This window comes from Uloborus diversus, chromosome 9, assembly GCF_026930045.1.
Source record: "Uloborus diversus isolate 005 chromosome 9, Udiv.v.3.1, whole genome shotgun sequence".
Taxonomy (NCBI): domain Eukaryota; kingdom Metazoa; phylum Arthropoda; class Arachnida; order Araneae; family Uloboridae; genus Uloborus; species Uloborus diversus.
Genome location: NC_072739.1, coordinates 134,961,628 through 134,974,874, shown reverse-complemented (window position 1 = coordinate 134,974,874; position 13,247 = coordinate 134,961,628). Strand labels below are relative to the sequence as shown.

Here is a 13,247-nt window from a genome sequence, read left to right as displayed (position 1 = left end):
TCAACTGTGGAGAACTGAACGATCAGCCAGAATGGAAGGCAGCATGGCTTTGTCATGTATAACATCCTCTGCTTCATTTTCTTCAAACCTTAGAATAATCTTAGACATTCTGGGAATTTTAGCAGACTTCACTTCAATGAATCCTCTCGATTCCACCATCTTGCACAGTCCAGGAAAGGAACATTCGCTAACCTCGGCTATGTCTCTCTTTTTGCAGATACGCTTGTAGATGCTGTAGACTTTACCGAGAGTCATGTCTTGTACCTTGCAGTGTTTTTTCATCAGTATCACTGTGCAGATCAAGAGCATGTGTTGCAAGGGCATTGTGACAGTCTGAGAAGTATTCTTGAGGTCGTTGACTTTCTGCAATTTCGATCCGTAAACTTCATTGAGCACGGAACTGATGTCTCCCACATCAACACTCTGAACAGGTGGTCTTGAACTTTTCATTGGACTCCCGGGGTTGCTCCGATCGTCGGATATAGGATTCAATACCATCTGCTTCTTCAACTTGCTTTCCACCAGTTCGATCGCCCTGCGGCAAATGTCGAGAGCTTTGCGGATATCTCCAGTACAAGCAGCTATCTTCCTAGCGCAGAGTTGGATGGCTATAGGCTGGATTATGGGTCCTCCTTCGTTTTGTAATTCACTGAGCCTGTCTTCTAACACAGAGACAATCTGATCTTTCGTATATGGCTGAAAGTGAATTAGGTAGGGTTGGCAATGGAAAGCATGAAGCCTTGGCAAAACTCTATCCGTAAGATCTAAGGCATTGGCAATGCCGATGAGGATCAAAGTCGACCGACATATTTGTGGCCATTCAAAGAGATTGTATAGAATTTCTTGTCCTTTGCTGTCTAAATGATCAATTTCATCCAAAACAAGAACATGCATTGAGCCAGAAGAAGTAATCAGTTCCTGTAGTGACTTAGGAAGATTCTTGGTTTTTGATGGGACCTTAAACGCTTCAGCAATGTTCTTGTATATGTCAGAAGCACTGTTAACAGTCATGCAGTTTACAAAGGCGAATTTGAATTTCTGTTCTATGCTTTGCATAATAGACATCAAACTACTTGTTTTTCCTGTTCCAGGAGCTCCGGATATATACATGCTGCCTGAAGTACGCTGTTCTAGATGTTCACAGATGAAGCTGCGAATTTTGATCATTTCTTCGTCTCGGCCAACAAGTCTTGATGGTAATCCAGTATGAAACGCTTGTTTTGCTTGAACAAAAGAAGATACATCATGCTTTGTTAAGTTTAAATGACACTTTTTCAATGGGATATTTTCGTTTCCCGCGCAGTTTTTCAACTTCTTTGGGGATGCATTTGGTTGAAACAGTTTACGTTTCACATTAACAATTTTTACGCCAGGATCACAATTTTCGGAGTTTAAACTGTTTGTGGTCCGTTTCTTGACCTGAAAATTATACTTAGCTCTCAAAGACATGATGAATAAAAACAGCTTCTTAGAAAAAACCTCAGAAAAGTATAGCAGCAAATCTACTAAGCAAAGTAACGTCACGCTGCTATCATATGAGCTATTTCCTCTCAACGCGCGCGCGGATACTCGTCAACCAATCACAATCAGTTCCGGTCAAAGGACCTTCTTCTTCTATAAGATGATGAGAAATATTTTAGTTTAAATGTCCCATAAGCAAAAAAAAAAATCAGATTCAATAATTTACGAAACATAATAATGAAAAATAGGGTTCCAATAAAATGCGTGGACTTCTCGTTTCTGGATTTCATTTATTTATTTTTTTTGATAGGATCACTTTTTTTTCTTTGTATAATTTGGCAATATCCGCTCATTGTTTCCGCTTTTGTGGACGGTGTGGACACGTTCGGATAAATCTGCAACGGTCTACCTCTGACGTCACAAGAATGGGTGGAGCTACCTAACCTTCTGACGTCACATCGTTTTCTTTGCTAGTTGATTTTCGCGTTTGATAATTTTTTCTTTTTGCTTTTCGATCATATTTTTTTATTTATTTATTTCTCTTTTTTATCCTTATTTCCTTTTTATTATTGTTATAAAAAAGAAAGGAAGTTTATTTTTTAAAGCAATAATGGTTTTACTTCATATTTAATTAAAATATTATATGTTTTTAAGACATAAATTTGGCGTTATAAAAGATATGATTATTTTATTCGAAAAATGAGGGGGGGGGGGGAGAAGATATCAAGAATAGTTTTCAAGTTATTTACCAAAATATGTTTTCTTTTAGCTATTTTAGCTATTTTGTGGGGAAAAATAGATTTTAAGTTTCTCTCTCTGTAAAATAAAACGGTATACGAAAAAAAAAATGGAAAAAAAATCACGAATTTTTTTGTTAAGAAATAATTTAATTCCTTTAAGCCAAGAAATAACAGGAAATATCTAACGTTTATTAGCACAAATAAATAGTGTTGAATACACGTGTTTCGGGGTTCTCAGGAACCCCTTTTTCAGTTCAAAGTTGTGAACTTTTGGATGTAAAGATATCCGGTAAAAATCTGTTTATTTATACTAAAAAACATTGGTTATTTCTTGTTAATAATATTATTAAAGTTTAAAATAGGGGGTGGCGATTGTCAAAATAAGTTTATCAAGTTACTCAACCATTATATTTTTATTTTAGCAATTAAATAAAATTTAATAGCTAAATGGGATAGTTTAATAACTAAGTTTATGGGGAACAATAGGTTTTAAGAGTCCGTGAAATAAAACAGCTGACAAAAAACCAATGAAAGTGGAAGAGCAGGATGGGGAGAGGGTCAAGATTGTAATACCAAATCCAAATTATTTCCAAGGAATAAGAGGAAACATAAGCATGGATTAAAACGAAAAATATACGTAACTGAAGTTTATCGCATTTGTGCTCAGGCATCCCAACTCCTTTAAATGACTGCTTTTGACAAAGTTTCGTTTTTTTTTTTTTTTTTTTGTATTATTTTATGGAATAAACTAAGATGACTTGAATAAGAGTCCCCTGCTCGTTTCGCTGCGCTGCAGACCCGGGTTTTATGCCAAGGTTCGGCACTGTCAACTCGGCCTTTCATTTCTTCAGTGGGTCGATAAAACGAGTACCAAGCGTGCTTGGAACCTAAACACTGGGGGCTCCGCGTTTGGCTGACCGGAACATCTGATTTTAGCACCCCAGTGCCAAATGTTAGTTCATAAGTTTTGCTGATTTTAATTTCAAGGATATAAAGCTAGCAATACGTTTTTAAATGAATAAACTTGTAAATATAGGATCGAATTTTAAAAAGTTTAAAATTTTGGGGAGGGGGAATGAAATGAGATGGAAGTGTAACTTTCTTTTCTAGCAAATACTTGGTAATAGATTAATAGCAGATAAAAGTAACAGAAATAGCAATACCTCCGTAATCAACTTGTTAAATAACACTAGCCTACACTCCAGGCTCCCTCGTCAAGGGCGCCCATATAAGGGGGAAAATGGGAGCTCAAGCCCCCTCCCCCCCTTTGATATTGGAACATCCTTGCTTTTAGTACGTTTTCTTTCCAAAAATGTAAAAATATTTCTTCTCTATAGCCACCAATGAATAATTTATTAAAAATGTCACACTTCAAAAAGTCTAATCTGCACTGAAATCGGTTACTGTGGGGAAAATATCCTGCTAAACTATGAAAAAATATCTGAGCACCCCCCCTCCCATTTTTAAAATTATGCATATGGGCGCCCATGTTCCCGTACCTACCGCTTACACATGGTTTCATTGGTCAGACGGGACCCTGAAAACAGTTAAGTTTCTTAGTTTCTTGATCCAGACCAGGAGCCGGGCAATCCCTGATCGATCCAGCACCCTCAGAAATATGAATTTGGATTGGAAACTTGGAGGTCTTCGTGATCACGACTGATTAAACGTGACGTGAACCTGTCACCATTAGCGTACACGGAGGATCTCCGACCAGCCGCATCGAATCCGCGATCCTGCAGTTGCGAATCCAACGCCCTACCGATCAGAAGAATACGGCCACATGTTAAGAACATGCAAAAGTCGCTGTATCATTTACCTGGGGACCCTAGTCAATGGGCTTCTTTTTCCCACTAATGGATTTTACCGCAACGCTGTAATTGAATTCTTAACTTCAAAATTCAAATGATTGCCTGGGACTTGATACTGGATGTTATGTTTTGGATGTTGCGTGCTGGATAATGTTTTCGCTTAAAAAGGATGTGTGAAATCGAAAAGATCGTTAATAAATAATTCGATTTCGAGGTGCATGGACGCTACCATCCAAGGGGAGGAACATGCTAGCGGAGGCTCGTGGACTAGAGGACGTGGACGCGCCACCACCTAAGGAGGAGGGACATGCTCGCGGAGGCCCGAGGACCAGAGGACATGGGCGCCACCATTGAAGAAGATGGACACGCTCATGGAGGACCGTGCACCAGAGAAGTTTGCATCATAAGTATAGAAAAATGCAATCAAAGGAAATCAATTATTGTCAAGTAAAAACAATAAACAACCGCGATTGCTCAAAAACATATTTATATAAACTTTTTTATTTTACTTTTTTTCTTAATTCAGCAATTGTGAATTACTTATTGTTCTCACTTGACCGTTTTGGGCGTCCGTCCGTCCTTTGATTTTATTTTTGCCACCACCGGTGGATTTTTGGAGGGACTCCACCTCGTCCACCCCCTCCCCAGTCCCCATACTGCTACTCCAGCGGACACCGTCTCCAGGTTGCATCCACAGCCTACACACACGCAGAGGCCTACACGCACACACACGCGCCTGCACACACACACGCCTGCACACACACACACGCCTGCACACACACTCACACACCTACATACACTCACACACCTACATATACACGCCTGCACACAACAACATGCCTGCAGATAGACTTACACGCACACGCCTACATACACACACATACTCGTGATTGCGAAAGACATAGTCAAAATTAAAATTAATTTATTAATTGATTTTCCAATTTTTAAAAAATTATGTGAATAATTATTTATTCATTTAATTTATCTTAAAGCGACTTCTAAGACGTATTTCTATTTAATTATTCAGTTCAAAAGTTACATTTTTCTGATCACAATATTTCTGCAGTTTTGTATTTGCCCTCTGTTAAAATACAGTTATTTTTACTTTCTTTCTTATTCAGTAAAAGTAGTTACTTTCTTTCTTATTTAGTATCATTAAAAACATGCTTAAAAATATTTTAAAAGTATTAAAAAGTTTTTGTTTTTAAATTTTTGCAACTTTTTTTTAAAAGTCGACGGGGGGAGGGGGGGACTTCTTGCCAATTCAGGTAAACATAAGCGATGGAATAATTTTAATCGTGATGTAGTTTGCAGTTAGATATTTTGGAATTTTTCAATATGTTAAATTAATCCAATTTAGTTTTTATAAGTCAAGGACTGAAGAATGCCCCTAAAAATAATATAAACACCTAAATATAATAGAAAACATAGTGATATATGTTTAAATTCATTATAAAAAACTAGTAAAAAAGTTAATATAAATAAAATGTTTTTTGAAAATAGTTTTTTGATTTTTTTTTCAAAAGCCGTGAGGTATAAGAAAGGGGGGGGGGCTTCTTGCACCCCCCCCCTCTTGCCTGCACCCATGTGCACATCTCTTATTTCCTGCGGAAATAATAGATGTCACATCATTGTCGTACCAGTAAAATTACAAAAGTATAAGAAAAAAGAAATGAATGAGTTAAAAAAAAAAAAAAAACAGCGAGACTAAAACAACGTAAATCCGCTTATTTCAGACCGGCTGAAGAAAACGTAGCTCCACCCACTCCGATGACATCATAAGGCAACGTAGCTGTGACGTCAGTGGTAGACCGTTGCAGATTTATCCGAACGTGTGTGGACGGTCGGTCTTTATTTTGAATTCGATCAAAATTCTTTAAATTTTAAAAAGCAAAGCAATTTGCTATGGGTAGAGCAGCTGGAGTTAGTAGAAGAAGGAAAAAAAAGTACAATTATAATAAGAACCTAAAAAAACTTCATAAAAGATGCTTGCTTTGCCTAAAATCAAGTGGTAAGTTGATGCGAAATAAATCTTGAAAAGCACGTGTGATTGCTAACACAATAACATTTAACAAGAATATGACAGTTGAATGTTTTAACATCCTGTGAGAAATCCTCGAATTTTAGTATAAAATTATATTAAATATGGTGGGATAAGGATAAATAAGTTATTTCTCCATTCAGCACGCATTTTCCGTCTTATTTATCAATTAAAAATTTATTTTTTGTATAAAAGATGCATGCTTAACTTTTGACCCCTTTTTCACTGATGCTCATTTAACTCCACATGAATGAGATCAGTTGTGCCAGACTGCCTTTGAAATATTTAGTTGTGGGGGGGGGGGGGGGTCATTGGCATTTTCATTTCCTGTTTTGTGTGGGTGGGCACTTTTTATGGTAAAGCACTACTTTAACATTTTACTCGATTTGAGATTTATTTACATTCCTGTAACGATGTCTGACACACAGTTTTTGACTACCTATTGTTTAGCAGGACTGTTAGCTACTTTTGAACTAGCCGACTTCATAATTTTCATTTTTCAACAATTTCTTTCATTTTGGTTTTTCTTAAGAATTATATGTTTTTTTTTTCATTATTGTGGAAAGTACCGAAAAAGATTTTGAAATGACCGTTGAAAATGCTAATTTTATTATCATCCAGTAGCGGAGTAAAAAGTGTTCCCTGGCAATTTTTTAGAAATTGATGTGAAGCAGAATGATGTTCCATTTTCACTTGAAACCAGATGAAAAATCGATCCCGTGTCTTGAGTGGACAACATATTCCAAAGAAAAGAGCACAAATTGTCCAAACCCTAGGGAAAAACACAAAGTTAATAAAAGTCTATACACAGCATCCCCCTTCATACCCACACCCACGCTCCCCTATTATCTCACCATAATCCCCTGTTCTTAAAATTTCTTTGGCAAAGGATGCAAAACTATGAATAAATGTCTCCGGAACTGGTTTTGACAGAAACTGGGAAGGAAAACAACAGTTAAAACTTGCTTCTGTGCAAAAATTTCAATGTGTCAAGGGTTTTAGTTAATCAATTTCAAGATAATTATGGAAGAGACATAGAAGTTTAATGGGAAATGCAGGGGAAAACTTTCTCTGGGACATTGAGGTTTTCGAAATAAAGAGGTTTGAGATATTGAGGTATGACTGTAGTAGTTTAAAATTAGCAAAGCTTTTTAAAAAATGTTTTGTTTTTGGACCTATAAGATGTCAAACTCAAAATTATGTGAAAAAATTGTTAAAAATTCCTGTAGAAAAATGGATCCTGCCAAACAAGTGTCGTTTCTCCAAAGTATAGCTATATTTAATTTTTTTAAACAGGATGACAAGTGCTTGCATTTTATACTTTCAAAAATTATATTTGTTAGAATTTGTCTTTGGCTAAGGTATTTAAAATTTGGCTAAAATATTTTTTGAATTTGGTTCATTTCAGCTTTTTGTTGTTTTTTAGATTGATCTAAATCCGTTGAAATCGCGAACAAAGATGTAGAGGGGTGGGAGGTTAACTTTTAAACAAATTTCTTGCAGATTCCTAAAAGAAGTTTTATTATTTAAAACTGATAAAAGTGAAAAAGGAATTTATTTTGGAAGCATGCTAATATCAAACATGTGTCAGGAGGAACATGGTCCATTGACTTTGAGATTCTCCCCAATTCTTTTGCTATTTCATTTCTGTTGTTCTGAAAATTAAGTTATTTTAGCGCCTTTGCTACTTTTAATCTGCTAATTTTATTTCTTACTTAAAGAATTAATTTATTTTTTCCTTTATTTTTTGTTATTATTAAAACATTGGTAGTTTTTAATTTGTCTCAATCACGGTTCGCCGAAAAATATCAGTCGATATTTATATATCATGATAGTTATCCGTTATTTATTTTGAAAATATCATAATATTTTTGATATTTATTTTTCAAGCTATAGTATTTTCAATGTAAAATTTTTTAAAATCGAAGTAATATTGTTCATTTGTTATTAAAAATAACCGAAGAGTTACACACTATAATTTTAGAGTACCTAAGGGGAGGTGGGGCACGTTGGTCCACTGTTTATACTTATAATTTTTTATCTCATCGAAAAATTTAATGAGCAGTTCAATTTTCTACAATAAGTATCAGCCAAACAATTTGAAATACTAGAGATTTTTTTTGGAAATATTGAATTGATAAACTTTTTTATATTAATTTTTAACGGAACCTACCAAAGTGGACCAACGTGCCCCCATGGGTGAGGTACGTTGGACTGCGTAGCTCAATCAACATTTGTTATAATTTTAGTGATATATATACTATGAAACATTGTAACTACTTTATTTTCTTTTGTGTGAAGAGTGAAAACCATAAAGTTTAAAGATCAATTTAACATATTAAATTGATTTAGTTGTTAAATAATCTGCCTAATCTGCAATTGAAAACATAAATAAGCATTCAGCATTCGTACACAATTATTTTTTAAAAATCAGAAGAAAAATCAATTATTGAATAATGAATATTAATGAGACAATATTGAAGATAAATAAAGATGTGATAAATGATATCTGGGAATATAAAAAGTGCTATTTCCAGAGCTTTCGAAGTAGCACTTTTATTGGACTGGGTTTCGGAAGGATAGTCATACGTTACTTTTATGCAAAGTTACATCAATATTTGCTGGGGGGGGGGGAACTCTTTTTTTCTTCATTGAATTGAAATTATTTCAATTATTTTTAATGTTTGAAGTTATTTTAACATTTGCTAACCTATAGCTACTTATTTTATATTGTATTTTCATTATATATTGATTTTCTTTTTTTTTTTCGGATTTTAATAATTAAATTTTTGTAGTTACTTTTCTGGTAGAGACTGGAGAATGTATGAAACTTTAAGCAAATTCACTCATTATTTAATTTTTCCTTTGCAGTATATTTTTCTTGATGCTACCAATTTGTTTACATCTGCAAAAAGTCCCCATTTCACTTTAAATTTAGTATTCATGTTATTTAAAAGCGTAACTTAATAATTGGGTCATTCCACGTCAAATCAACCCATTTTTTTTTTTGCTGTATCTCGAACGGTTTAAATTTTATGGAATGTCAAAGTTTTCTGAATTTTACGATTTTTCCCGATGGCGTGCGTGAAAACTAATTCGCATTTATGCAGAAAATAAATTATAACTTCCCTGATTACCAACCAATATTGTTGAAATTTTTTTTTAATAAACCTGATTATCCAAGGATTACAGAAAAAATACAATTTCATTAATAATTATCAATAAAAAAAATAAGAAAATTTCCTAAAGTACAATTTATTAAGTTTTTTTTGAGAAAGTTGGGAGCTATACTTAAAATGAGATATCTCCAAATGGGTAGTAAAATAATCCCTCCATTTTTTTTTATTTCTGATCTAAAAGATGTATTTTAACACATAAAAAAAATAATTTAGGTGGTTTTTACACTCCTTTATTTCAACAAGGGGCACAAAACATTTTTTAAGATAGCTGCATGAAGAAAAAAAACATTAACACCAGCCTTGCTCTCAAAGGGTAAAAATCTGACTACTATTATGCAATTTTGTCTGGAGCATACCTTTATATTGAATATACAACTTATAAATTGTAAAAATTACATTTAAAAATTTTGATTACAAAATTAAATGCTGTAATGAACATTCCAGTGTTCGCGCTCAATTATCCGTAACTTGGGTCCCAAGGACCCATTAATGAAATAGATTTGGAGTCCTTTGCCGGAAAAAATGAGTCCCTTAAATTTTAAACAGAAAATCTTAGCACATAATTGAATAATATACAACTATTTATACTTAGGACAAAAGAAACTATCCACATAGTTATTTGAAAAAGGTACGAAATAAACTAAATTGGTTAAATTTGCCCTTTTTTTCTGTGATTATCATATGTTCAAATAATACACTTGCAAGATTTAGTTATTTGAGAAACTATTTAGTCAGTTACAATGAGGTAAACTCAAAATTTACTTTAAAATTGGATTTTACCATGAGATAAAAAATAAATGCCTTTGATTGATCAAGCAGAAAGCACTCCCTTAACCTTTGCTTTCATGAACATTTTTCTAGGGGGAAAAAAAGCAACTAGCCCCCCCCCCCCCCTCCATCAATTATCAATGGCAATTTCATAGAAATAGAAAAAAATCGCAAGCGAATTAACACAACGCAAAAATCGCGATCGCAAAAACGAAACATTTTCTCACATGAGTATGAAAATTGCTCATTTGCAATCTTAAATTAGAAAATTTTACTTCATTGTGACTCTTTTAAAATATCTGTGTTGGCTTTGGTGCTACTTTTAAAATTTCGCCATTTTCAAAATGGCGCGATCGATTAATACGTGACTTTTGCAAGTCCAAATAAAAATAGCCCCTCAGAAATAGGTGAATTACTAGAAAATGAACAAGGTTAAAGTGCTTTTGTATAAAATTCATATTCATAAGTAATTTAACAAGAAAAATGTTAAGTTCAGAACTTTGTGTTTTGCGCGATCAGGAAAATGTTCGCCATTTTTTTTCACCCATCCTTTTATTGAGGATGCAAGATAATAATTTTCAAAAGTAATTCTGGTTAGGTGAGTGCAAAATAGATAAGCTTTTACTACTCAGTTGTCCTGTATCAATCCTGAAGATTGCATTGAAACCACTCTTACTTTTGATTTTTATTGTTGTTTTCAGGAATTTCCCCAAGATAAGAGTTGAGGGAGAACTTATTCTTAGAATACAGTACAATGGGCTATTTATGAACTTGCAATATTTTGCTCCTTGAGCTCTGCCCAGGAGGTCACTGTAAGCTCCAGTCTTATCACTAAAATTCCATTGACTGGTCAACAGTAGGGGTGTGTTTGAATAGCTGATACAGAGATAGGGTAATTTTAATCCTTTTCTGTTGATTCTCCTGGTCATTGAAGCTTAAAAGCATTCACTAGATAGATCTTCAGCATTTTCCACAATTTTTTTCTGGTTTTTATCTTTTGGGTGTTCTGGGTCCCTAGGACCCGAATTTTCGCGGAAGTTGCGTCCCTTTCCCGCGAATTTGCGTAAAAAACCCGCTATAGCGCGTAAACGCGAACCCTGCATTCAATGAGCACGTTCATTGTAATGAAAATCGCAATCTTTAGTTGATTGTTTTCATAAAGTTTTGAAAAAATTGGTAAGTTCTTCCAGTTGTTGTTTTGGGGGGCTCCACAACTGCAAGGACATGAGTAATAGGGACTGCACGAAAGTCCTCCCTATTTGGCCATAAAAATGATGGCGAAGGTGCATGAGGATGCATAAAATTTACAGTAACATCTTTTTCTTCTTCATTTACCTCATTCACCATACCAAAATACCACAAATTGTCATATATACTTGCGATGAAGCACCCAGAATACAACTGTTCTATTTTCACAATTGAAGTTTGCTGTTTGTTGTAGAGATTGAAAGTGAGAGCTGGTTTTTCAATCACTACTAATTCTTCTTGCTTCAATGTTTCCCAAATTATCCAATGGTCGAAAATTGTGGAACATTCTTGTTCCGGGAAGAGTTTCTACTGATTTAAATCGACTTTCTAAAGTCTGGCAAGTTAAATCGACTTCCTGTTTAGAAATTAATTGGAAGTGAATATTTTTGAAGCTAGTTTTGCAAAACTCAAAAAGATCATTTGTGGTTAATACTTCTTTGCCTAGCTCTTGTTGATAACTGTTGTCTAGCTCCACATTTGACAGTATCCCCTATTCCGTCACATTCCGTTTTTCCATGACTAGTTGCGTGGAATGACCACTGAACTTTTAGTCGAAAGTCATTCTCGTGCATGCACAAATTTATAAAATTGAACTTGTTTTTGTACTGCCCAGCACATCCATCACTGAAGTAGTGAACAATCCTGATTTGAGGGTGTTTCTCTTTGATGAATGCTATTACTATTTCCTGAATCTTATGCACCATAGCTACATCATGTTTTAGGTTATCAGATATTAATTATGCAAAGTGATGAAATATTTTTTTCATTACTTGGACCTTTGCAATGGATCATAACAGGATGAATAATACATGACTGTGAGGTCCAATGGTAACCTTGAGCTTCATCTTGTATTGTAAAACCATAATTTTCGCTAAAATCCATTGATATTACAGCAATGTATGATGAAACAGTTTCTTTTAAATTTTTGAAAAATGAAGTTTGTGATTTGGCTATGAATGCATGTGGAATCAATTTGTTCAATTTTTCAACCAATATATCAATGAATTCTGTCACTGAGCTTGAACATCTTATCATTTCAATACGATCTGTAGTAACCTACTGGCTGTACTCAACAAGTTCTTCATTTTCATAATTTTCGAATTTAGACTCTAAAAACTGGATTAGGTTGGTTTTTGATGGGCAGTCATCACAATGTCGCAGCATGCATTCTCTTTTTGTGTTCTGGCAAACAATGAAGGACATAAGTTTTTTATAATCTTCTACCACTCCCGCCCCCTTAATTAGCAAAATTACATTTTGGTGAATTGTGCATACACACACTAAGTGTGTGCCACTAGCACCAACCAAAACAGACCACTTTGGTCTTAATGAACAGAACTGGGACAAACCTATCTTCATATTTGGGTATTCTATTTTAAATTTTAAATACAGTTCCCTGAGGTTACACAAAATTAAGAGTTTTCTTTCGTAAACGTTTTTTCGAACACTCACAACATCCTTCATTCCAGACAGAATTCTAGAATGTTCGCTACTTTGATAAAACTGTTCTACTAATTGAATAGTTTCAGAACTTAACATTTTCCCCCGTCTTGGCTCCGGTTCTGCTAAAAAACCTTTATCTTTAAACAGTTTTTGTGCTTTGTGAACTGTGTAATCAGAAGCATTGAAAGTCTGTATTATTTTCCTTTTTGGCCACATCAATGCAGCTGGAATTGTCAACATTTGAAATTTTGAGCATTGCTTAAGTCTTTCTTAATAATGGAAATAAGTTGATCTAGATCTTTGGATTTTTGAATAATATCTTTTTCTGGGACATCTTTTTCTTCTGGCAAATTAACTTCAAGAATATTTTGAATTTTTTCTTTTACAGTTTCATGCACTCTCTGTAGCTTTTCTTTGCCATAAGATGGTTTGCTGTGTTCTCCAAGTGCATGTAATTTCACTGGGGAGCCTCCAATATCATGCAAAGAAGAATTCAGTTCCTCGATTTGTCTTTTTTTTTTTTTTTGTAATTTTTTTAACTCATTAAGATTCAATC

General features: G+C 34.3%; 2 protein-coding genes across 2 annotated transcripts in view; one reads left to right on the top strand and one right to left on the bottom strand.

The window, feature by feature from the left end:
* LOC129230514 (cell division control protein 6 homolog) lies at nucleotides 1-1,449 on the bottom strand. Its single transcript, XM_054864917.1, has one exon. It carries the CDS (start codon nucleotides 1,447-1,449, stop codon nucleotides 1-3), a length of 1,449 nt encoding a protein of 482 aa, XP_054720892.1.
* Nucleotides 1,450-5,857: 4,408 nt separating this feature from the next.
* The window catches only part of LOC129229496 (nucleolar protein 16-like), a 32,952-nt gene continuing 25,562 nt past the window's right edge, over nucleotides 5,858-13,247 (top strand). Inside the window, exon 1 of the mRNA XM_054863813.1 lies at nucleotides 5,858-6,023. Coding sequence (XP_054719788.1) covers nucleotides 5,998-6,023 — 26 coding nt within the window. The 5' untranslated portion in view covers nucleotides 5,858-5,997. The remainder of the gene's footprint in view (nucleotides 6,024-13,247) is intronic.